General features: G+C 36.3%; 1 protein-coding gene across 1 annotated transcript in view; it reads left to right on the plus strand.

Moving 5' to 3' along the window:
• GABRB3 (gamma-aminobutyric acid type A receptor beta3 subunit) overlaps window positions 1–26,721 on the plus strand; it is a 340,074-nt gene that overhangs the window by 65,320 nt on the left and 248,033 nt on the right. Inside the window, exon 2 of the mRNA XM_021098613.1 lies at window positions 10,937–10,984. Within this exon, the coding sequence (XP_020954272.1) occupies window positions 10,937–10,984 (48 nt within the window). The remainder of the gene's footprint in view (window positions 1–10,936; window positions 10,985–26,721) is intronic.

The following is a 26,721-nucleotide window of genomic DNA, read 5'->3' on the forward strand; positions in this document are numbered from 1 at the left end:
CGGAGCTGTAGCCACCAGCCTACATCAGAGCCACAGCAATACGGGATCCGAGCTGCATCTGCGACCTACACCACAGCTCACAGCAATGCCGGATCATTAACCCACTGAGCAAGGCCAGGGATTGAACCCGAAACCTCATGGTTCCTAGTCGGATTCGCTAACCACTAAGCAACGATGGGAACTCCTACACTTACTTTTTAAATACAGTTGTTCTATAATATCTGTCCTCCTAATTGTTTTAATTTTCTGAATTTTGATAAAAATGCATGAGAGTTTTCCAAATTTTGTTGAAATGACAGTTGATTTACAATGTTCTCTTGATTTCTGCTGTACAGTAAAGTGACCCAGTTATACTATGTGTATGTATGTGTGTGTATGTATGTATGTATACACATTTCTTTTTCTCACATTATCCTCCATCATGTTCCATCACAAGTGACTAGATGTAGTTGCCTGTGCTATACAGCAGGATCTCATTGCTTATCCATTCTAAATGTAATAGTTTGCATCTATTAGCCCTGAACTCCCAGAGCATCCCACTGCCTCCACCTCCACTTGGCAACCACAAGTCTGTGTCCATGTCTGAGTCTGTTTCTATTGTGTGGACAGGTTTATCTGTGCCATATTTTAGATGCCACATATAAGTGATATCATACGGTATCTGTCTATTTCTGACTTACTACACTTAGATGACAATCTCTAGTTTATCCACATTGCTGCAAATGACATTCTGTTATTTTTTATGGCTGAGTAGTATTTTATTGTGAATATGTAACACATTTTCTTAATCCATTTATCTGTCAATGGACATTTAGGTTGTTTCCATGTCTTGGCTATTGTGGACAGTGCTGTTGTTGTATCATATGGCAGTTCTATATTTAGTTTTCTGATGACCTTCCATACGATTTTCCATAGTGATTGTACCAATTTACTTTTCCCACCAACAGTGTAGGAGGGTTCCTTTTTTTTCATACCCTCTCCAGCATTTGTTATTTGTAGACTTACTAATGATGGCATTCTGACCAGTGTGAGGTGGTACCTCATAGCAGTTTTGAATGGCATTTTTCTAATAGTTAGTGATGTTGAGCATTTTTTCATGTGTATGTTGGCCATCTGTTTATCTTCTTTGGAAAAATGTCTATTCAGGTTTTCTGCCCATTTTTCAGTTGGGTTGTTGGCTTTTTTTTGCTGTTGAGTTGTATGAGTTGTTTGCATATTTTAGAGATTAAGCCCTTGTCAGTTGGGTTGCATCATTTGCAATTATTTTCTCCCATTTCTTAGGTTGTTTTGCTTTTTTTTATGGTTTCCTTTGTTATGGAAAATCTTATAAGTTTGATTAGGTCCCATTGGTTTATTTTTGCTTTCATTTCTTTTTTTTTTTAATTTTATTTTCCCACTGTACAGCAAGGGGGTCAGGTTATCCTTACATGTAACATACAATTACAGTTTTCCCCACCATTTCTTCTGTTGCAACATGAGTATCTAGACATAGTTCTCAATGCTATTCAGCGGGATCTCCTTGTAAATCTATTCTATATGTTCTTTTCTAGGAATTTGATGGTGTCTTGTCTTGTTTACGTTTTAAGCCATTTTGAGTTTATTTTTGTGCATGGTGTGAGGGTGTGTTCTAGTTTCATTGATATACATGCAGTTGTCCAGTTTTCCCATCACCACTTGCTAAAGACATTGTATTTTCCTCATTTTATATTCTTGCTTCCTTTGTCAAAGATTAATTGACCACAGTGTCTGGGTTTATTTCTGAGCTCTCTGTTCTGTTACATTGGTCCATATGCCTGTTTTTGTACCAGTACCACACTGTCTTAATTACTGTAGCTTTGTAATATTGTCTGAAGTCTGGCAAAGTTGACTTTTGTTCCTCAGGATTGCTTTTGTTCCTCAGGATTGCTTTGGCAATTCTGGGTCTTTTGTGGTTCCATGTAAATTTTTGGATTGTTTGCTCTAGTTCTGTGAAAAATGTCATGGGTAGTTTCATATGGATTGCATTAAATCTGCAGATTGCTTTGGGTAGTATGGCCATTTTAACAATATTAATTCTTCCAATCCAGGAGCATGGGTTATCTTTCCATTTCTTTTAACTCTCTTTAATTTCCTTGATTAATGTTTTATAGTTCTTAGCATATAAATCTTGACCTCCTTGGTCAGGTTTATTCCTATGTATTTAATTTTTGGGAATGTGATTTTAAAATGTATTTTTTTAATATTCCGTTTCCAATATTTCATTGTTAGTATACAGAAATACAACAGATTTCTGAATGTTAATCTTGTATGCTACTACTTTGCTGAATTCATTGATAAGTTTGAGTAGTTTTTATATGGAGTCCTTAAAGTTCTCTATATATACTATCATATCATCTGCATATAGTGACAATTTTCCTTCCAATTTGGATGCCTTCTTTTATTTCTTTTGTCTGATTGCTGTGGATAGAACTTCCGACACTATGTTGAATAAAAGTTGTAAGAGTGGGCATCCTTGTCTTGTTCCAGAATTTTAGCTGAAAGGCTTTAAGCTATTCTCCATTCAGTATTATATTGGCCATGGATTTGTCACAAAAGGCTTTTATTTGGTTAAGATATGTTCCCTCTGTACCCACTTTGGTAAGAGTTTTTAATCATAATTGGATGTTGGATTTTGTCAAATGCTTTTTCTGCATCTATTGAGATCGTCGTGTAGCTTTTGACTTTTCTTTTTTTAATGTAGTGTGTCATGTTGATTGATTTGCATATGTTGAACCATCCTTGTGAACTGGGGATGAAACTCACTTGGTCGTGGTATACTATCTTTTTTGTGTGTTGTGGGATTCATTCAGTTGGCTAAAATTTTGTTGAGAATTTTTGTGTCTATATTTTCAATGATATTGGTCCATAATTTTCTTTTTTGGTAGTATCTTTGTCTTCATTTGATATTAGGGTGATGGTGGCTTCATAGAATGTCTTCGTGATTATTCCTTCTTCTTCAAACTTTTGGAAAAGTTTAAGAAGGATGGGTATAAGCTCTTCTTTGTTTGGTGGAGTTCACCTGTGAAGTCATCTGGTCCTAGACTTTTTGTGTAGGGAGTGTTTTTATTAATACTCAATTTCATTTCTAGTGATCAGTCAGTTCAATTAATCTATTTCTTCTTGACTCAGTTTTGATGGATTGTACACCTAGAAAGTTATCCATTTCTTCTAGGTTGTCAAATTCATTTGCATATAATTGTTCATGGTATTCTCCTATGGTTTTCTGTATTTCTGCAGAATCCATTGAGATTTCTCTGTTTGCATTTCTTTCTTTCTTTTTCTTTTTCTTTTTTTTGAGTTATTTCTCTCTTCTTCTTGGTGAATCTTGTCAGAGTTTTGTCAATTTTGTTTCCATTTCAAAGATCCAGCTCTTGGTTTTATTGATTTTTTTCTATTATTTTTTGAATCTCTATTTTATTGATTTCCTCTCTGATCTTTATGATTTCCTTCCTTCAGCTAACTTTAGCTTTTGTTTGTTCTTCTTTTTCTAATTCTTTTAGGTGGTAGATTAAGTTGTTGATTTGAGATTTTTCTTCTTTTTTGAGGAAGGCCTGTATTGCTATGAACCCCCCACAAAGAAATGATTTTGAGTACCCATGGATTTTGAATTGTTGTGTTTTAATTGTCATTTGTCTTGAGGTATTTTTAAATTTTCCTGTTGACCCATTGGTTTTTTAGTAGCATGTTGTTTAGTCTCCATGTAGTCACTTTTTTCTCATTTATTTTCCTGTGGATAATTTCAAGTTTCATGCCATTGTGGTCAGAGAAGATGCTTGAAAAAATTTCTATACTTTTAAATTTGTTGAGGTTAGTTTTGTACCCCAGTATGTGGTCAATCCTTGAGAATGTTCCATGTGCACTTGAAAAGAATGTATATTCTGATTGTTTTGGATGTAATGTCCCAAAAATATCAATTAAGTCTAACTTTTCTATTGTGTCATTTAGGGTCTCTGTTGCCTTATTAATTTTCTGCTTAAAAGATCTGTCCATTGATGTGAGTGGGATGTTAAAATCTCCTACTATTATTGTATTCCCATTGGTTTCTCCTTTTATGTCTGTTCGTATCTGTTGTATGTATTTGGGTGCTCCTATATTGGGGGCATGTATATTGACAAATGTAATATCCTCTTCTTGACATGATCCTTTTATCATTAAATAGTGTCCTTCTTTGTCTTTCTTTATGACCTTTGTTTTAAAGTCTATTTTGTCTGATATGAGTATTGCAACTCCTGCTTTTTTGTCATTTACATGAAATATCTTTTTTCTATTCCCTCACTTTCAATTTATATGTGTCCTTTGCCTTAAGGTGAGTATCTTGTAGGCAGGATATTGTAGGCTCTTGTTTTTTTATCCAGTCTGCCACTCTATATCTTTTGATTGGAGAATTCAGTCTATTGACATTTTAGGTAATTATTGATAAAAATGTATTTATTGCCATTTTAAACCTTGTTTTCCAGTTGATTCTATGTTTCTCCTTTGTTCCTTTCTTTTTTTTTTTTTTTGGATTATTTCCTTGTATGTTATGCTTGTGTCCTTTTTTTTTTTTTTTTTTTTTTTTTTTTTTTTTTTTAGTTCTTATAAATGTATTTGTTGGTTTTGATTTGTAATTGCCCTGTTTTTCAAGTATGGTAACACTTCCCATGTCTGCTTGCTTTACCCTGAGAGTCATATAGGCTCAAACACATTAAAAAAAAATCCAGATTTTCTTACTTTCCTTCCCCACGTTTTATGATTTTTATGTTTATCTTTTGCTGTTCCTTGTGTTTATCATCTCTTTTACAAATAGGTTTTTTTTTTTTCCATTTAGATCTGTATATTGGCTTTTTTAAGTGATTACTTTCCAGTCGTTATTTTTTTCATCCTATGTCTTCTTACTTCTTTCCTATTTAGAGGAGATCATTCAATATTTCTTTTAGAATAGGTTTAGTATTGCTGTATACTTTCAGTTTTTCTTTGTTGGAGAAATTCTTTATTTCTCCTATTTTAAGTGATAATCTTACTGGGTAGAGTATTCTAGGCTGAAAACTTTTCCCTTTTAGAACTTTGGATATATCTTGCTACTCTCTTCTGTCCTGTAGTTTTTCTGTAGAGAAATCAGCTGATAGACCTATGGGGTTTCCTTTATAATTAACTCTTTGTTTTTCTCTTGTTGCCTTTAGAATCCTCTCCTTATCTTTAACTTTTGCTATTTTTAATTATACTATGTCTTGGTGTTGGTCTGTTTGGGTTCAACTTGTTTGGGGTCCTCTGTGCTTCCTAAATATTGATATGTTTCCTTTATATTTGGAAAGTTTTAAGCCATAATTTCTTCAAATGTATTTTCAATCCCCTTTTCTTCTTCTTCATCTTCTGGAATCTGTATTATGCATAGATTGGCCTGCTTTATATTATCTGATGGATCTCTTATATTGCTTTTGTATTTTTCCATTTGGTTTTCTGTCTGATGTCCTGCCATTATTTTATCTTCCAAGTCACTTATTCATTCCTCTACATTAGTCATTCTGCTCTTCAATGCCTTTAACTCTGCTTGCAACTCTGCAAATGCATTTTATATTTTTTCTTGGCTTTTCCTTATATTTTCTAGCTCCTTTCTATAGTAATATGTGCTGCTGTTCATGCCTCTCTTTAATTCCTTCAATATTTTCACTATCTTCTTTTTGAACTTGGTGTCTATTAGACTGCAGAGGTATGTTTCATTGTTTGCTCCTTCAGGGAAATTCTCCTTTTCTTTTAACTGGGAATGGTTCCTGAGCTTCTTCATTTTGCTTATATTTTTCTTATTCTGTGAGTTTAGGGAAAACAACTGCTGCAGTATTGGGGGGCTATTTATATGTGAGAGCATTCCCTAGGTAGTTTGTGAGGACTTACTATTTTTCTTGTGTGTGTGTGTGTGTGTGTGTGTGTTGGGGGGCTGTTTTTGGTTTGGATGCTTGCTGTCTCTTTCCTCATTGTATGCAAGCTGTTATCCCCTTTGTAGGGAGTATGCTGGTGTAAGGCCTGTGCTGGCTTCTAGGAAGATGGAGGCAACGGGCAGGGCCAATAGCCAGTGCCTGATTGCTAGGCCCTTGACAGTAGTGAGGACCTGTGGGAAGGTGGCACATGCTACTCCTAGTTGTAGGGCTCTGAGAAGTGGCAGTGACCCTCAGGAAGGTATAGCTAGTGCCCAGAACCTTTGGCAGTGGCAACAGAAGGGTATATATGTTCTCAGGGGAGTGACGGCAATAGGTGGTGCTTGGTTGCAGTGCCATGCCCCTGGAGGTGACTGGGGCCATAGATGGTGCCTATTCATGGACCTCTAGTGGTGGTGGGCCAAGCCTGGAGTCTGAGATGCCTGTGTTGATTACCCCTGTCACCTATAGCCTGTGTGAGATGTGTCCTATTGCCCAAGAGCCCACAGAAGAGGCAACCAGCCACCTGAAAGCCTGTGCATGGGCAGAGAAAGATATTCCTGTGGTGGTCCCTTCCTTCCTCTTCTTACCCTACCTAACAATTGTGCCTTGCTTTTTGTGTGGGCCCTTGCCTCTTCCTGCACTCCCTCTGCTTGCCAGCTGTGGCACACCACTCCCTGGCCCCTCAGGCTGCCTCCAACAGCCAACCCTAGTCCTTTCTCTAGACCATCTCTGAAACCTGAGTTTCAGCACACACCCAGCCTCTGCCTGAGTGTCTCAGGCTGTGGTGTCTGCGGGTGCTGGTACCAATGATCTGTGTGGCTGACTTTCTGCTTTGCCCTCCTCAGTCCAGATGCTTCACTTTTTTCTCTGAGCTTTGAGGTTCCTCCTCTGGGACTGTGGCTTCCCAGGGTGTGGGTTCCCTTCCTCTTTCACATTTACTTATCAGGAGTAATGGTCCCATCCTTATTCCTTTTTTTTCTCTTCTCTCTCTCTCTCTCTCTTTCCCTTTTGTTCTACCCAGTTATATGAGGGGTTTCTTGCCCTTTTTGGAGGCTTAAAGTATTTTACCAGTGTTCAGTCAATGTTCTGTGCCAATTGTTTTCCATGTAGATGGGTTTTTGGTTGTTTTTGTGAGATAAGGTGAGATCCAAGTCTTACTCCTCTTCCATCTTGATCCTGCCTCCAAAACTTCTGAAGGACATTTTCTTGTAATAGACTCAGTTTTATCAGTTTATCTGTAATTTATATTTACTCATTATTGTGAAATGGTATATGCATTTGGAAATGACAGAGAACTAAAAATTAACTCACTAATGCAACATTCAGTGTTGTTCATTGTTTGAGTTTTGATCTATTTACCAAGCGAACACATGTAAGATTTCATATTATGCTGTCCATTTACTATCATAGCATGAGCATTTTCTTATGTCATTAAAAATTATTCCAATAGATATAATACCTGCTTAATATTCTTTTCTTAGGAAAAAGAATATTACTTTTACTTAACAATTTCTGCAGCGTTGGTCACTTAGACTATTTCCAATACTTCACTAGTAAAAATATTTAGATCAATATAATTGGCAAACTAGCTTTTTTAAAATAAAAAATTAGCTGAGACTATTTCCTAATGACAGATTCCCCATCTTTGTAATTATTGGTTCAGAGCACATGAAATTTCTTGAGGCTCAAACAGACATATGAAAATTAGTAGCACTTATTGAAAGAATACATTAGAATGCTCATTTTACAGAACCCTTGACAAAATTAATGATATCTCATTATTTTAATTCATATTTTAATAAAAATTTATTTATACTATTCTTTGACATATTCAACTTTTAAAATTTTGTGTAACATTTATTATTCATTTATTTTCTAATTTCAAATATGTTTTTTTCCCAAAAGATCTTTTCCACTTCAAAACTCTAATAATAATTAACAACTTTTCTTCTACAATGTTTATGGCTTAACTTTTTAAAATAAACTTTTTGTTTGATACAATTTTAGGTTCACTGGTGGCTGTAAGAAGTAATACAAAGAAACCCCATGTATCCTTTACTCACCTGCCCTCAAAGGCAATACCTTAAAAAATTATACTATAATATCACAACCAAACAGTGACATTGACAAGGTCAAAACACACATTTACTTCACTACAGGGTCCTTTATGTGCCCACTTGAACTCATGTGTCCCATAGCCAACTCCCAACCCCACCTTTCCTTAAACTCTGGAAATCACCACTCTGTTTCATAATTTTCATTTCAACAATGTTATACAAATGGAATAATCCAGTATGTATTCTTTGGGATTAGCTTTTTTTCCACCCATCTTATATCTTCAGAATTTCATCAGATGGCATGAATCAATATTTTGTCCTTTTCAATGGCTCAGCAGTATTCCATGACATGAATTAACAAAAGTTCATTCGAATGTTTATTTACTGAGGGGCATCTGGGCCATTCCACAAAGCTGCTACATATGACTGTGCACAGACCCCTGTGGAAACATAAATTTTTATTTCTCTGGAATAAATGCCAGGAATATAATTGGCAGGTTTTATGTCACTTGCATGCTTAGATGCTTTGGAAACTGTTTCCTAGAATGACCACATTTTAATACATTTTCATCAGCAGTGGGCAAGTGATTGAGTTTCTCTGTATCCTTGCCAGCATTTGATGTTGTTAGATTTTTTTAACCTCATAAGAGACTGCACAATTCTTGCATCATGGTTATAGCATTTTGCATAACCACCTGCTATAGTAATTCCAATTGCTATTCATCATCACTGTCTTTTTTTTAATTTCAGAATTTCTAATTATTGTGTAGTATCATCTTAATATGGTTTTACTTTGCTTTTTTCTAATGCTTAATTTTGTAGCACACCTCTTCATAAACCATCTTATATCCTATTTGCTGAAATAGCTCTTTTGCTAGTTTTCATTGTTTTATTTTTTAACAGAAGAATTTGAGAATCCTTTGTAGATTCTGCATAGAAGTTCTTTGTTGCAAATGTGATTGACAATTATTTTTGCAAATATGTAACTTGTCATTTTATTTCTTAAATTAATGCTTCACGTTTTTATTAAGCACAATTTTTCATTTTATAATGAGCTATGCTTTTCATGCCATGTCTAAAAATTTTTGCCTGATCTCAGGTCATGGAGATTATTTCCTATTTTCCTAAGTTTCTAAAATAGACAATTTTAGATATATAAAAATTTAGAGATGTTATAAATTTGAGATAGTTTTTGTTTTGTGTTAAGGTATGAAGTTTAATCTTAGATATGAATGTCTAGTTGTTCTAACACTATTTTCTGAAAAACTTATCTTTGGTAATTTGACCAGATTTTTTAAAATGTGTATTTCTGGATTTTCTATTCTGTTCAGTTGATCTATGTGTCTGTTCCTTGATCAATAAAACACTAGATTAGATACTATGGTTTTATAATAATTATAATAATGCAGTAGAACCTCTCCTATTTAATCTAAAATATTTCTTATTTAATTCTTGGAAGTTTGTCTCATTTAATCAAATGATTTATTTACTGATTTAATTTTTTTTCTTCTTCTGGTACCTCCTGTTATCCAGAGGTTGGCATTTGTATTTATATATTCTATTTATCCTGGCTATTCCTTTACATTATTATCTCCTTGTCTTTTAATCCTGCCCTTGAAAATCCTCTATATGATCTTCTAGATCACTAATTTTTTCTTTGTCCATTTATATTTTATTTATATTTTAAACACATTCTTTCTTAAAAGTTATATGTTTTATAACTAACAAATTATCAGATGCTCTTTTTATCCTGTTCCTTTTCCAGACTACTAATGTTCTCTTGCCTCTTTGAGATATTTGTTTTGCTTATTTTATTTTCTCCCTCTATTTTTAAATTTGTGCTTTGTAGTTTTTCCATCTTTTTCAATAATTTCAGTTAGTGTGAAAATGTTGCCCCCATTTTTCTTCTTAATTCTGGACTTTTTTTTTTTTTTTTTTTTTTTTGTCTTTTGTCTTTTTGTTGTTGTTGTTGTTGTTGTTGCTATTTCTTGGGCCGCTCCTGCGGCATATGGAGGTTCCCAGGCTAGGGGTCGAATTGGAGCCGTAGCCACCGGCCTACGCCAGAGCCACAGCAACGCGGGATCCGAGCCGCGTCTGCAACCTACACCACAGCTCATGGCAACGCCGGATCGTTAACCCACTGAGCAAGGCAGGGACCGAACCCGCAACCTCATGGTTCCTAGTCGGATTTGTTAACCACTGCGCCACGACGGGAACTCCTGGACTTTTCTTGAATGTGCATTTGTTTTTGTCTGTGAGCTCATGTCTTGCTGACCCAGCAGCCAACCAGGGTGGTAAGAGGCACTGGGAAAGGCTAACTTCCCAGCCTCTGGCTTGTCCTCTTTCATGTCACCAAGTAGTTTTTCACTGTCAGTTATGGTTCTGATGCCTTGAATTTACCTCCATTGGTTTACTTCCACTGATTTACCTCCATTGATTTACTTCAATTATTTTTATTTTCAGTGATTCTTTCAGCATGTGAAATACAGCGTCTTTTACATAGTAATCAATACATAACTATTGTTTTGTATTGCTTCTGTTTTCCTACAAATCTCATTGATGACTTCTTCCACAATTCAGATTTCTGCTGAAAATTTATTTCCTCACAGATTTTCTTGCTATCCTATGTAATATGACTTCTCTCAATTCATTTTCTATTACATCACCTTGTTTCATTTTTATCATTGCACATACCACTATTTGAAATTACTTTATTTTTTTAATTGTTTGCTTTCTGCCTTCACTAAAATTTTAGCAGTGGTTTAGTAATCATTTAAGCTTATCTAGCATAATGTGTATTGCTTTTAAAATGCGTGCACATTTCTATAAATAATATTTCTTGAAATTCACCAAAAAGCTAACAGAGGTATTTCATCACCAAATATACATAATTTGAGAACACATTTATTGGAGGAATTTCAGACCTTAGCAATAAATTTAAAACTTATATTTTGTCTTTTTTTTTTTCAGGAATGCGGTCAAAGAACATAAAAAACTTTACACCATTTATGAGACCAGGTGAGTTCATGATATATTTTTTTCTATTAAAATTTTCACTTTTTACCAATGATGCAAGTATAATAACCATTGTAATATGAGCTATGACTTTTCTTGCTCTATGTATTTTGTGTTTGAAACATCTATCAAAGTTACTGTAAAGCATACACAGAAACTAAATTAACATAATAGTAATAATAATAATAATAATGACATAGTACCACCTTAATTTATCTTATGTAATTTTGCTATAATTTTAAATAAAAATTCATTAAATTATAATGACATGTAGCTCCCTAGAGATTTTGGCACTAGGTGCATCCAAGTTTAAAAGTAGAGTGTTTCAGCACTGGAAAGAACTTCAAACATAATTATTTTACATATTTGGAAGCCCAGATAAGTTAGGTTGCCTAAGATCAAACAGCAATTCAGAAACACAATTAGGAAAATATATTGCTTACTTTTGTCATCATAGTTTTAGATTCCTGAGGAAAATAATCCCTAACAATTTTGTGTGAATAAAAGCAAGTTCTTCAGCTGATAGTCTCTTGGAAAGAAATGGACTCCAACAACAAAATTTGGGGGCAAATCTAGAAGACACACATTTAATGGAAATGAATCAACTTATGAATTCTTGTTTATCTTTAAAAATTCAGTTACAACATAACTTCATAGTTAAAACTTCTCTGGTCATAAACCACTCCCAAACTCCAAACTCAAATCCAGGCAAATTTCATCCTTCTGTGGGCCTGCCCCCCTCCCTTTTTTGCTTTATAGGCCCACACCCAAGGCATATAGAAGTACTCAGTCTAGGGGTTGAATGGAGCTACAGCTGCTGGCTAATGCCACAGCCACAGTAACATAGATGCAAGCTTTGTCTGTGACCTACACCACAGCTTGCTGCAAATGCTGGATCCTTAATCCACTGAATGTGGATTGAACCCACATCCTCAAGTATAAATGAATCACTTTGCTATATACCTGAAACTAACACAACATTGTAAATCAATTATACTCCAGTATAAAATAAATATTAAATTTAAAAAGTAGTAGTTCCCACTGTGGCTCAGTGGTAAGAAATCCAACTAGTAACAAAAGGACTCAGGTTGATCCCTAGCCCTGCTCAGTGGGTTAAGGATCCAGCATTGCCATGAGCGGTGGTGTAGTCGAAGATATGGATTGGATCCCACATTGCTGTGGCTGTGGTGTGATGTAGGCATAGATTGGCAGCTGCAGCTCCATTGGACTCCATATGTAAGTTTCCATATGAAACTTACATATGCCATAGGTGCTACCCTAAAAGACAAAAAAAAGTAAATCTACATACATTTTAACCCTATGAGTTATTATTATTACATTACTTTTAGTATAAGCAGTATGTTTTATACCTTCATTATTAATTCAGGTATACTTAGATATTTACTACTAATATAGCTTTTCATTCCTTCCTACATTGGCATGTTTCTTTAGCAATTGTATTCTGTCAACTAGAAGGACTCCTTTTAGTATGTATCTTTCAATGCATATGTGTTGGCACTGATTTCTCTAAATATTTTTGGTTTTATATATGTATATGTATTTTTCCTTCAAAAATGAAGAACGTTTACAATGAGTATCAAACTCTTTGTTGGCAATTATTTTCTTTCATCACTTTAAAGATGTCATTTCTTTTTTGTTTTTTTTGCTTTTTGTTAAGAAATCCACTGTCAGTCTTATCATTTAGAATTGATTTTTACATATTTGGATATGCATTTAAGATATTTTTCTTTGACTCTGATTTCCAAAAGTATTATTATGATGCACTTAAGTGCCTTTTTTCTTTCTGCCTTGGAAGCAGACCCTGAGGTAGGTGTTAGAATCAAAGTGATTTCTTTGGGGGAGCACAGCAAATGAAAATCAAGTTATTAAGCCAGTTACCATAGTAGACAACTGGGGCTGACTCCTTCAGAGAAAAAAATGGTGCAAAACACAAGACCTCCGATAGACTGTATCCAGAAGTTGAGAGATCTGGAATGTTTTTATACCAACTCCCAGGGGTTGCATTGCAGCATAGTCAGTGTCAGTAACACCACTTAGAAGAGCAGCATTCTGAGGGTCCAGAAAAAAACATCATCAGACTTGGAAACGCACACACTGGCAATGGAGAGTTGGCTGGAGTGTACTAGGTGGGTGACAAATGGAGCTCTAAACATGGCATGGAAAGTCACAATCAGGAGTTCTCATCGTGGCGAAGCAGAAACGAATCTGACTGGGAACCATGAGGTTGTGGGTTCGATCCCTGCTCTCACTAGTGGGTTAAGGATCCGGCATTGATGTGAGCTGTGGTGTAGGTAGCAGACGCGGCTCATGTCTGGCATTGCTGTGGTATAGGCTGGCAGCTACAGCTCTGATTTCATCCCTAGCCTGGGAACTCCATATGCCATGGGTGCAGCCCTAAAAAGACAAAAAGACAAAAAAAAAAAAAGTCACAATCACCTCAGTCAATGTATTTGCTTTACAGGATTTTCACCTCTCAAATTCTGGCTATCTTAAGAACTCTGTAATACCCTCTCATATTTTTTTTTCTATTTTTATCCCTTTTTTCCTGCTTATTCTAAGTAGGGGGATTGGTCTTCCGAAAGTTAGTCATAGCTGACAGTGGAAATCTAGGTTATCATATTTTGGACACTAAAAAGTATTTTACTGAATGATTTATGGGTCTGGTCCTAAAATATCTTCTTATTGATTTGGAAGGTGGCTAGCTGTCATTCAATTTGTACCTGTTAATTTGGGGTGTTTTTAAAGATTGTCAAACATTTTTCAGCAAACATGAATCCAGTGGTAAGTCATTTCCTTATTTGAGCGGTATATTGACTGTGCGCTCTTTCCCATTAAAATGCTCTTACTATATATTTGCTTGTTATTTTTTCATAAGTGATTATAGATGAAAGATGAAAAAAACTGAGTAAGCTGCTATTCAACATCATGTTTCCACATAATTCATTGATACAATTGTGTTGAAAACAAAATGGAAAATGCTAAGAAGAGGAAGGTTTCTCCCTAATCTGTATTATTTATGTTTGCAGAATTCTAATGTTCCAAGGCTTGATTCCAGACCAGAGTAGTACTCTGTGGTTGAAGGATCCTGGCCTCTAACTTGCTGAGAGTTCATTTTTCTCTTTCTGGTATTGCTGTGGGTGTCAGTTCTCATGGTCCTTGAAGCATTTCCTTGCCGTGGCTGAGTTTTGCCAGTGAGTGACAAGTGTCAATGTACATCTTCACTTGTCCCTGACACTTGCCACTCAGCTGCTAACTTGTCCTTAGGAAGGCTGCTTACCACCTGACATGATGCTATCAGCCTAGAGCATGCCTGGCAATAGGATGCCAATCAGGGACTCAAAACAGAGTTTCTGCAGACTGTTAGGGCTAGCATGCAGCCAGATGAATAGCTATCATGGCAAGTTCAGGGACTGTGGATTAAGGATGGAGTAGTCACCATGCATTTCTGATCACACATACTAACAGTAAAAATAATTCGGTACAGCCCACATGTACATTATGCTCTTTATAAAACACATTAATGGATGACATTTTTTTTTCAGTGTCAGTGGAATCCTTTAATTCCCTGTGGGTCTGCTTGCTGATGTCCTGTGGGCCATTAATATAGACAAGAAGATAGCTAGGTACCAGGAAACCTGAAGGCACTGGGACTAAAAGAATGCCAGTGCAAGGGCATCCCAAGTTCAGTCCTTGCATACCAGTGACAATAGGCAGAGAGACTGCTGTGTGCCAAATTCCATAGGATGCTCTTACTGAACGAGCTTCCCCCAGGACAGAATCCAATTTCTGAGGAGCTTAACTAAGCCTTGTAAGCAGAATAGTTAATGAGAAGCTTTGAAATGAAGAGGAATATTTAGAGAATTAGTAGAGTTTCCAGTGAGCAAATTCAAATAAATCCTGAGCCTGTACTGAGAGTTTCTTGGCCTATAAAACCTCATGCAATGCAATATACCTTTGGCTTGGCAGAATTTTTGTTTTGTTTTGTTTCGTTTTTTTAAGGCTACACCTGCAGCATGTGGAAGTTCCCTGGCTAGGGGTCCAGTAGGAGCTGCATCTAGGGCCTATGCCATAGCCATAGCAACACCAGATCCCAGCTGCATCTGAGACCTACTCCTCAGCTTGCCACAATGCTGATCCTTAACCCACTGAACGAGGCTGGGGATTGAAGTGGCATCACTATTTTGTATTCTTAATCCACTGAGCCACCACTGGAAATCCTGCAAAGGTATTTGTATCTGTTGTACAACATCCAGCAATGTAAGGGTGACTTTTCTATCTGTTGTGAAAGGGTTCAATCTAATTTTAGTTAGAGCAGAACTGAAAGGTAACATGAATTTAGATCACATTGTTTGGATTGTATGAGTCAAAATCTGATATAGACTTTGCAGTTAATGTTGCATTGGGAGAAAAATAAAGCTATGGTTGGTAGTATAAGTACTAGCTCAGATTTCCGGGGGAAGTTTGGTTTTAAGCTTCTCCTATCCAGTTCTCCTGTGATCCACATTGGTATCGAAAGTAATAATATGACTAATACTGTGAAGGACCCATAGATTCCTGTGGTCTTTTGACCATAGGTAGACTCCAGTGAGGATCTCCTGTATTTATCAAGGCTCCTTGTAAACATCCATAAAGATGAGAAGCACCATAGTGCACACTTTTCTCACTAAATGAGTGGAGAGCCCCAGGGAGTTTCTGACTCATTTATCTTTATTGTTGGTGCTTCTCCATTAATACCATACTCCTGGTGATTTGATACTACCAAGATCCTGAAATGAGAACACTTAGAGTATCCTCAAACAAGCGTGCTGGGGCATTGAGAAAATAGACTCAACTCCAGTTATGGCTAGTGTGTGTCACAAGCCATGACAAGATTCGAGTGAATGTCTGATCTCAGCCTTAGAAGTGTATATTTTATCCTTAGATGTTTGCTTACTCCTAACTTGAAAGTGTGTGTGTGTGTGTGAGAATATTGTTGAGATTCAGCAAAAAGATTTATAATTATCTTCATTTTCCCATCTCACTTTTTTCTATGACCTGTCCATTTGTAAATTTTACACCAAAGTTGGAAAAAAAGTTCTGTTTAAGTCACATGTTTTGTTTCTTTGTTGGTTTGTTTTTGCTTTTTATGACCACACTTGCAGCACATGGAATTCCTGGGCCAGGGGTTGAATTGGAACTGCAGGTGCAACCTACACCACAGTCATGACAACACCATATCTGAACCACTTCTGTGACCTACACTGTAGCTTGTGGCAATGCTGGGTCTTTAACCCACTGAGTGAGGCTAGAAATCAAAACTGCATCATCACAGACACTATATCAAGTTCTTAAGCCACTGAGCCACAGTGGGAACTTCTAGGTCATATGTTTGAGAGCATTAGGAAACTGGTCACAAGGATATGTAAGGTGTCTTGTGGTCTCACAGTCAGTCTCTCCACATCACCTGATCCAATTCATCTCAGGAATGATAATAATGGAGGAAGAGTTTCCCATGTGGCAGCCAGGTCAGTTTTTACAGTAGCAGTTTTTACATCCCACCCAAGGGCTTTAATGGGCTCAGAGCTAAGATCTTTGAAAAGAGAAACAACCAAGGGGACACCTATCATCACTCAAATTTCTGCCTGCAGGTAGATTCCAGACCTCGGTGTAGGAAGGATAATCTAGAGTCTGGCAGCCTTGCTGAGTCAAGGAGCAGGAATCAGAGTATGCAGAAAAAGAATTTCAGAAATGTAGATGTGGTACATTTGAGTCTAGTTGAGCATCATTCTGCATATCCATAAGGTAAAAGTCCTTATTGCAGGACAAAAAGAACCTTGCAGAAAGGACTCCTTGCTCAGGCAATCTTCAGAGATCACAAGCAGTCAACAATCATTTGAATCCACAATATCCAAAGTGGAGAAAATCCCTTAAATACACAAGATATTCAGTAGCCTCCAGAAAGATAATGTCTTAGAATTGAACTAAATTGAACCTAGAAGAAAAATCAACGCTAGATCCATCATTAAAAAAGCTTAAAAGCCAGTCTTGAAAGCATTAAATGGATCCACTGAAGCCACCCTGAACAAAGTTCAGCAATCTTTATTGGAATATAACAAAGCTAGAACTCAAAAATGAAAAATTCACAATGTGGTATTTTGCTGTGTGTAAATTACACCTCAATAAAAATAGACATGAAAGAAAAAGCAAAGTCTTTATGGTTTTCTCAAGAGATTGAAAATTTGATAAAGTTTATACTAGCTCATTAAAAAATAATAACAATTGGTAATAGGAGAAGCTTCCTAAACTTGATAATAAGTCATATATTCCTACCAATATCACAGTTAATAATGAAGCATCAGACACATTCCCAGTAAGTAATTAATACCTGCTCTCAGCATCTTATTTAACAGAAAATAGAGTTTCTAACTAGGACAATAAGACAATAGAAAGAAATTAAAGCTCATAGGACATAAGGAAAAATTAAAATTCATTTTTCACATATAACCACTGGGTACATAAAAAGTCACACATTAATAATAACAAAGCAGGGATTCGAACTCAGAGAATCTAACTCCAGAGTATTTGAATTCCTCAGCAACAATTTATTAGGAAGTATAATTTTTTAAAAAAAGCTACAATTTGTAATAACAAAACCCCCACCAGGTTTTGTGCTAAGGAAGTACAGAGGAATACATTTAATTTAATTAAATTTATTTATTTATTTTTCAGTCTTTCTTAGGGCCACACTCACAGCATATGGAGGTTCCCAGGATAGGGGTCGAATCAGAACTGTAGCTGCCAGCCTACACCACAGCCACAGCAATGTGGGATCCAAGTTGTGTCCGCAACGTACACCACAGTTCATGGCAATGCTGGATTCTTAACCCACTGAGCGAGGCCAGGGATTGAACCCGTATCCTCATGGATGCTAGTCAATTTCATTAACCACTAAGTCACGACAGGAACTCCAAGGAATACATTTTATTAAGCAAACATGAAAACCTTGAGGAAATGATTAAAATTTTAATGAAAGCCATAAAGGAAGACCTAAATAAACAGGAAGATGTGTTCATGGATGGCAATATAAAAGTGGCTTTTCTCCTCAAAAGGATCTATAAATTCATTATAATTCTAGATACTTAACAGGAATCTTTGTGATATTTGAGCTGTAAATACTAAAATTTATATGATGTTTGTAACCAGAAAAATACAATTGAAGAAGAGGACTAGTAAGCAAGGGCCCATCCTACCCTATATCAGGTGTCATAGCAAAGCTATGGTAAATAAAAATGTGGTCCAGAGAAGGCAAATAAGCCAATGGACCAGGCTGGAAATGGTAACAATGAAGCAAAAAGAATATATAAATATAGGAGCTCCTGCTGTGGCTCAGTGGGTTAAGGACCCGACGTTGTCTCTGTGATAATGTGGGTTTGTTTGATCCCTGGCTTTGCTCAGTGGGTTAAGGATCTAATGTTACTGTGACTGTGGCATAGGCCTGCAGCTGCAGTTCTGATTGGACCCCTGGCCTGGGAACTTCCATATGCCATAGGTGTGGCCATAAACAGAAAAAAAGAAACAAACATGAATTTAGAACTGGAACGAGGTGGTAACACAAATCAGAAAGGAACGTTTGGACTTATTAACACATGATACTAGGGACAACTGGCTATACATTTGGAAAATAATAAAGCTAGATCTTTATCTCACACCTCACTCAAAATTAGTACTAGGTGAACTAAAGACAGAAACATGAAGAAAAAAAGTCACTCAAATCTCAAGTAGAACAAAACACAGGAGAATATCTTCTTCTTTTTTTTTTTTTTTTTGATCTTTTTGTCTTTTTATGGTTGCACCCATGGCATATGGAGGCTCCCAGGCCAGGGGACCAATCAGAGCTCTAGCCCCCTGCCATTGCCAGAGCCACAGTGACGTGGGATCTGAGCCTTGTCTGCGACTGTATCTACAGCCTACACAATAGCTCACCATAACTCTGGATCCTTAACCCACTGAGCGAGGCTAGGATCAAACCAGCATCCTCATGGATGCTAGTTGGGTTTGTTAACCACTGAGCCACAGCAGGAACTCCCACAGGAGAATATCTTGGTGAAAGTGGTGGGACATATGGATTTCTTAAACTAGACACACAGGCGAAACACAAATTATAAAATAAGAGATGGAAAAATTTGAATTTAATATTATTTTACTTTACATTGTTTACTACATATTTCTTTCTACCTTAAAATTTTTTCTTCGAGTTCCCATCATGGCTCAGTGGCTAACGAATCTGACTAGGAACCATGAGGTTGTGGGTTCAGTCTCTGGCCTTGCTCAGTGGGTTAAGGATCCGGCGTTGCCGTGAGCTGTGGTGTAGGTTGCAGACGGGCTCAGATCCTGTGTTGCTGTGGCTCTGGCTAGGCCTGTGGCTACAGCTCCAATTTGACCCATAGCCTGGGAACCTCCATATGCTATGGGTACAGCCCTGGAAAAAGACAAAAAAATTTTTTTTCTTAATTTTTTCTTTTACACAACACAGTCAATTTCTGTGACTGATCTGTATGTGTTTGTAAAAATTATGTTGGTTACACATGTATATATGACTGCATTATGTTGTTTTTTCCAGTATACTTATATTTTTATTCAAATCTCCTATATCATATTTATTCTGAGAGAATTGTGTTAATACCTCCCACTAATTTTGTGGATTTGTTAAGGAATTTTCCTTGCATCTCTATTTATCTTTATTGTCTATTTTGTGCATACACTGTATTAACATCATTAGAGAAAAAAGGGAAAATAAACCTATTTTACAAGGGCATATTGCAAATTATCCATTTCCAAGAAGCCCTCTCTCTCTCTCTATATATATATATATATATATATAAATATAAATATAAATATAAATATATATATATGGGGGGGGAGGGAGGGAGAAAGTGCTTATTTTTTAGACAATTAGTGATCTTGGAAACAAGGCATACAATTATCCACCTTAAAAATATTAATAGTTATAAATAGACTAAGAAGTGGAATGGTCACAAATAAAAGAGTGAAATATATATATGAATATATTGAGTTAGAATTTTTTTAAAGTTTCATTGAAGTATAGTTAATTTACAAGGTTGTGATAATTGCTGTACAACAAAGTGACCCAGTCATACATATACACGCATCCATTCTCTCTCAGATTCTTTTCCCACATAGATTATCGCAGAATAAGTAGAGCTCTCTATGCTGTATAGCAGGACCCCATTGGCCAATCACCCCACATACCTCAGTGTGCATCATCAAGCCCATAAACTAAGTAAAACATTTATGACAAAGATTTAATTGTCTTAAAAGATTCTTCCAAATCAATTAAAAAATTACAAACCCATGAAAGAAAAATGGGCAAATGAATGTAATTCACGAATGAAGGACAAATAGAATATGAGTGTATGGAGAAATATGTATGTAATAAACATGCAATAACACATGAATAAATAAATAAATAAGTGAAATTAAAGCTACAAATTAAAGTCCAGAGAACTGAAATCTCCATGGCATTTTAATTCAGGGGAAGTGAATCTAGGTTCTTTTTTTATCCTCTTAAACACAGAAATCTTGGTTTCTTTGGCAGAGTCTCATATTTGGGGGGTAATTAGGCTGACTTAAAATAGAAGGAAAGCAGTTTCTACACTTTTTCTTCAATGGCAATGCAAATAAATATTAAGCTCCACACATTTATAAAGAAGTCCCTTGGTGCTAAGACTCCTCTTAATATATCCTTGGACAGGAAGCTTGGGACTTCCAGGTTTCTAAATTCATGTGAAAATGGAATAGCATTGTACATTTGCTCCTTTTTATGTGTTATATTAAAATAATTCAAGAAGATGTTTGAGAATACTTGGGAAACAACAACCAAAAACAGTCTACAAAAGTAAAGCCTTGGAGTTCCCATGGTGGCTCATTGGATTAAGGACCTGACATCTCTGTGAGGATGCAGGATTGATCCCTGGCCTCACTCAGTGGGATAAGGACCCAGCATTACTGCCAGCTGCAGTGCAGATTGTAGATGCAGCTTGAATCAGTGTTACTCTGGCTGAGGCATGGGCCTTCAGGACCCCTGGCCCAGGAACTTCCATATGTCGCAGGTGTGGCCCAAAAAAGAAGAAGAAAAAAAAAAAAACAAAGCCTCGTTTTTCATCTACACAACTTCTTCCTCACCTGTGCCTCTATACTCTCAGTGTCTCTGCAAGCACAGTCTTTTCTCTGCTAAGAAATGGGCCATAGGAAGTGCCTGGGCCTCTTGTTGGCTTCAAAGATGTAGTGGCCAAAATTAATCTGCATGGCAAAGGTGAACACTGAGGTTAAAAAGCTTTAAGATACATTAACATGTTTACATACATTCTTTTTTGTGTTGGGAATAAGAGCAACTTTGTATTCTTTTTTATTATCCTACAGTGATATTTATCATTTGTATAATTTTACAACAAGACTAAATAAGGAAAAGATTATATAAAAGGATAGGATGCATTGTTAATTATTGGTTTCAATATGTAATATTTGCATTTCATTTCTTGTCTTCGAATTACTAGCAAAATGATATGTGTTTTAAAGTTTTAGTATGCTTATTTTGACCTAAAAAATGCACACTGTGGGAATTGTGAGTTAAGTTTTATTTGGGGCAAAATAAGAACTATAGCCTGGAAGAGAACATTACAGATAGCTCTGAAAAACTGCGCCAAAGGAATGAGGGAAGGGGGAGGTACATACAACCAAGCACACATTTTATAGAAGGCTGCTGCTAGTCTCGTGAAGATTACTGTTAGTCATGAGACGCAGACATCACTGTAAAGGATTTTAGTGCTTTTCTGGATAAAAGGAGATGCAAGAATTGGGCTCATAAAATCTTCTGAAAATACCTATCTGAAGGCTAGTTTTCCCAGAGCACAGGGTACCTCACTCCTAATCTCCATCCTGAGCTCTTTTCACGGTGGGTTGAGGATCAGCAGCTACAGCGACTCATGATTCAATCCCTGTAGAGGGACATGGAAACCACCAATCTCTAGTTCACACTTAGGTCACTGACATAAAATGTATGATGATGACCACAGTAATATCAAATAGCCACAGTGTTGTTGTAGAACATTTGGATAGCTCATTCTTCATTACCATTCCCCCAAACACAACAATCAGGGTCAGTAGGTTAATGCCTTATATTAATAATACATACTTTAAGGTCCTCACTTGGAATTATAATGATATATAAAAATGTGGGAAGTGTATCTTTAGATGGTATAAGTAAATTTGTAGGTTGCTTTTAATTTAAAAATTATCAGACTTCTGATTTCAGCCCTGACATGTTAAAGGAGCTTGGAAGCAGTCACTACTATCCCTACAAGAACAAAAAATCTGAAGAAAGTGAAAGTTAATAGAATCTTTTTGGATCCATCAGACAACTGAGGTCACCCCAAATTCTGGAGATATAGGTACTATGGAGAGAAACAGCTGAGTATACTTTGAATAGCAGAAGCACTGGAGCCATAATCTGGTCAGAACACTCAAAGGGTAATTTTGAAAAAGTAGTGTGAGATCAAGACACTGTTGTGGGAGACACGGTCTTGGAGTGACTCATACTTTTGTAGATCTTACCTCAAGAAACATCACCTGGTATTCACTGTAAATATCTGAGAAAGATTCCTTTGAGGTTCTATGGGAGGGGATGGGGATTAGTTGTGATGATCAGAGTCTTCTCCCTGACAAAGCAAGGCCCATTCTCCAAAGAAGATTCTACCTGAGCCTTACCAAAGCTGCTGAAAAATACTCATCCTTAAACAACAACAACAAAAACAAAACAAAAGGAAAAAAACACTCTCTGTCACTAGAAAAAGAAAAAAAAAAGACTGTTGTGAAGGTCATAGCCCAGAGACACAGGCTGGTACACCCTGAGATGTAATCATGATATTATAAAATGCTTCCCTTCCTCCATACCTGATCACCACACCAACAGGGCCTCAGTAGACTGAGTGAATTATAGTGGAACAATGTGTAAAACACAGACTCTCTGAAGGAAGATTAAATGGGAAGATGAAAATCAAGGGAGAAGACAAAAAAGGGCAGGGAAGGAAGTTGATTCCCTTGTCCCCGCCACCACCTCTTGCAAGAGGGCACATTAAATAAAGCCAATTTCCATCCAGAATAACATAAATTCTCACATTTGAGGCTTAGTTATCTTAGCTCCAATTACCTGACACAAGTCCAACTTTCAACAAAAAAAGGACAGGGAATACCAAAAAGCATCAATCAATAAAAACAACCAATTCAGTCTCAGATATGACACAGATGTTGGAATTAACAGAGCATTTAAAATAATTATGATTAATAGGTTTAAGGGCTCTAATAGAAAAGTAGGAATATTTAAGCCCAGATGGACACTGGAAGCAGAGAGATGGACATTCCAAAAAAAAATCAAAAGGAAATGCTAGAAATCTAAGAAGACAAAAAGAATTGAAGGATGCTTTTTCTGGGTTTATGAGCACTTTGGACACGGTTATCAAAGGATCAGTTAGCTTGAAGAGAGGACATCAGAAACTTTTCAAACTGAAATGCAGAGAGAGTGAAAATGAAGAGTGGGATTATTTCAAAAAGTGTAATAGACACACAACTGAAATAGCAAGAAGAGAAGAAGAGAACACAGAACAGAAGAAATATTTGAGGTGAGAATGTCTGCAAAGTTTTCAACATTAATGAAAGACAGCAAATAACAGACCCAGGAATCTCAGAGAACACCAAGAAAATAAACACCCCAAAACCCAAAGGCAACTGTATGGGGGCACATAGTATTCAAACTGCAGCAAAAACAAAGAGAAAATCTTGAAGGAAGTCAGAAGAAGGAAAAAAAAACTTTTACCAAGAGAGGATCGGATACTTCTGTCAGAAATCATGTAAACAAACAGAGGCTGTAGAGTGGAAGGAAGTATTTAATATGCTGAAGAAGAAAAACAATCAACCTGGAATTCTATATCCTGTGAAATTGTCCTTCAAATGCGAAGGAAAAATAAAAGTCTTCTGAGGTAACAAAAACTGTGGAAATACATCACCAACACACCTACTGGGCCGGAAATGTTAAATGAAGTTTTTTTGGAAGAAAGAAAATTATATAGGCCAGAAATTTGAAGGACAAGAAGAAAGGAAGAACATCAGAGAAGTTATAAATGAAGTAACACATTTCACTTGCCCTTAATTGATCTAAAAGACAACTATTTCTTTAAAGTAGTAATAGTAGAGATGTATTAAATGACGGTAGCACATGGATAATTGAAGTGGATGTTAGCAATGTTACAAGGAAGTTAGAAATATTTAGTTATAAGATACCTGTATTGGAGTTCCTGGTGGCTCAGCAAGTTGAGGACTAAGCATTGTCACTGCTGTGATTTGGGTTACTTCTCTGGCTTGGGTTAGATCCTTGGATTGGGAACTTCTGCATGCCATGGGTACAGACAAATTAAAAAAAAGATGCGTGTATTATTTGCAAAACAATATATTGTTACTTGAAGATGATTTTATGTATATTAGTCAAAATATGTAGTAAACATTAAAGAAACCGTTTAAAACCACTTTAAATAAATATAACTAATATCCTGAGATAGGAGACAAATGGAACAATATAAAATGCTCAAAGCACAAAAGGTAGAAGAAAGTGAGGAAAAAGAAACAAAGAACAAAAGCAAAGAACAGAAAACAGTTACAAAGATCATAGCTATTAATTCAACTGCATCAATAATCACTTTAAATAGTATAAATATACCAAGCAAAAGACAGAGAAAAACAGGTTGGATTAAAAAGAATATACAACTATATGTTGTCTATCAAAAAAAAAAAAAAACCCATAAAAATAAAGTCTTTGGAAGATAGTATGAGAAAAAGAATGTGTGTATATGACTGGTTCACTTTGCTGTACGGCAGAAACCGGCACAACATTGTAAATCAACAATACTTTAATTTAGAAAAGGAAAAAAAAAAAGTCACAGGCTAAAGTATAGGGATAGAAAAAAACACACTGCTGTATTGGGTGGAATAGTGTCCTCCAAGATTCATAGCGAGTCTGAACCTCGATATGAATGGGACCTGGTTTGGAAATAGTCTTTGCAGATGTAATTAATTAAGATGAGGCTATAGTGGATTAAAATGCACCCTAAATCCAAAGACTGGTATCCTCATAAGGACATGTGGGTACACAAGACACAGGGACACATGGAGAATACCTCGTGAGAACAGAGGCAGAGAGGATTGATGCACGTACATGCCGAGGAGCCCCCCGAATTGCCAGTCACACCAAAAAAGTGAGCACAGCCCCGCAAACACCTGGATCTCAGACACTGCCTCCACAAATGTGAGACAATATATTCCTGTTGTTTTAAACTGCCAGTTTGTTATTATTTGTTACAGCAGCTCTAGGAAACCAATACATGGGCTGACAATCATTAAAATAGAGTTGGAGTATCTACAGTAATTTCAGACAACATAGACTTCAGATGAAAAAAGAAGGACAATTACTAGGGATAAAGAAGAGGATTACATAATGATAAAGAGGTCAGTTTTCCAAGATATAACACTCCCCAACTTTTGCATGTCAAGAACAGTCTATGGAGACCTGGTAACTAAGCATCATGTAATATTCTGAATGGAAGCCTAGGAATGAAAAAGAACATTAGGCAATCTGAGCAAAAGATAACATTTATATGATGAAGCAATGTTGGTTCATTAATTATAACAAATATACCTTGTTGCTGTGTAAGATGTTAATAATAGGAGCAACTGGGTGTGGTTTACATGGGCACTTTCTGCAGCCTTTACACAATTTTTCTGTAAATAAAACTTCTAGGAGTTCCCACTGTGGTGTAGTGGGTTAAGGATCCAAATACTGGGTTGAAGTTTAGGTACAGGTTCAATCACTAGCCCACCATAGTGGGTTTAAGGATCCAGTATTGCTGCAGCTGTGATACAGGTCACATATGTGGCTTGGATTCGATCCCTGGCCTGAGAACTTCCATATACCAATGGTGTGGCCAAAAAAAAAAAAAACCTCCTAGAAGAGATATTGCTTGTGTGTGTGTCTGTGTGTGTGTTTCTGTGTGTCTGCATGAGTGTGTCTGGGGAAATACATGAGTAGATAATTTAAGCAATGTTGAGTATTTATGCTGCGAGCCACACGGGAAGTCCAACATGACTAGATAATTTAAGAAAAATTAGAAATGTCTCATAATATTTGTAAAACATTTTATTGTATTAAAAAACTGAATTAATATTGTTTTGCTCACCAAATATGAATTAGAAAATGCAGCTAACATCTATGTGGGGTTTTGAATTGCTCAACATCATACTCTGCTTGTATGAAGAAAATTGTTATAACCTTTGGGAAAAATAATTGGTGATATTTACAGAGCTTTCTTTCCCATAATATCCATACCATTTGACTAGGTGACTCTATTTTTTGAGATGTTTCAAAAGGAAAGTGTCAAAATGGGAACAAAGGTTTTAGTCCCAAGATATCAGAAATGAGACATACTTATAATATTAAGTATTAAATATGACATGCCTTGTCTAATGTCTTGACAGCTGACATTTTCTTAGTAGAAGGCCACTTGGTTTTTAAAACCCTATCTTTATGGGATATATGTCAAAAGCCAAGCAGAGCTGGAGACAACTGGGTTGCTAGTTTAGGGAGTAGTTGATTCAGACAAGCCAGGGTGAAAGGAACT

Source organism: Sus scrofa, chromosome 1, assembly GCF_000003025.6.
Source record: "Sus scrofa isolate TJ Tabasco breed Duroc chromosome 1, Sscrofa11.1, whole genome shotgun sequence".
Lineage (NCBI taxonomy): Eukaryota > Metazoa > Chordata > Mammalia > Artiodactyla > Suidae > Sus > Sus scrofa.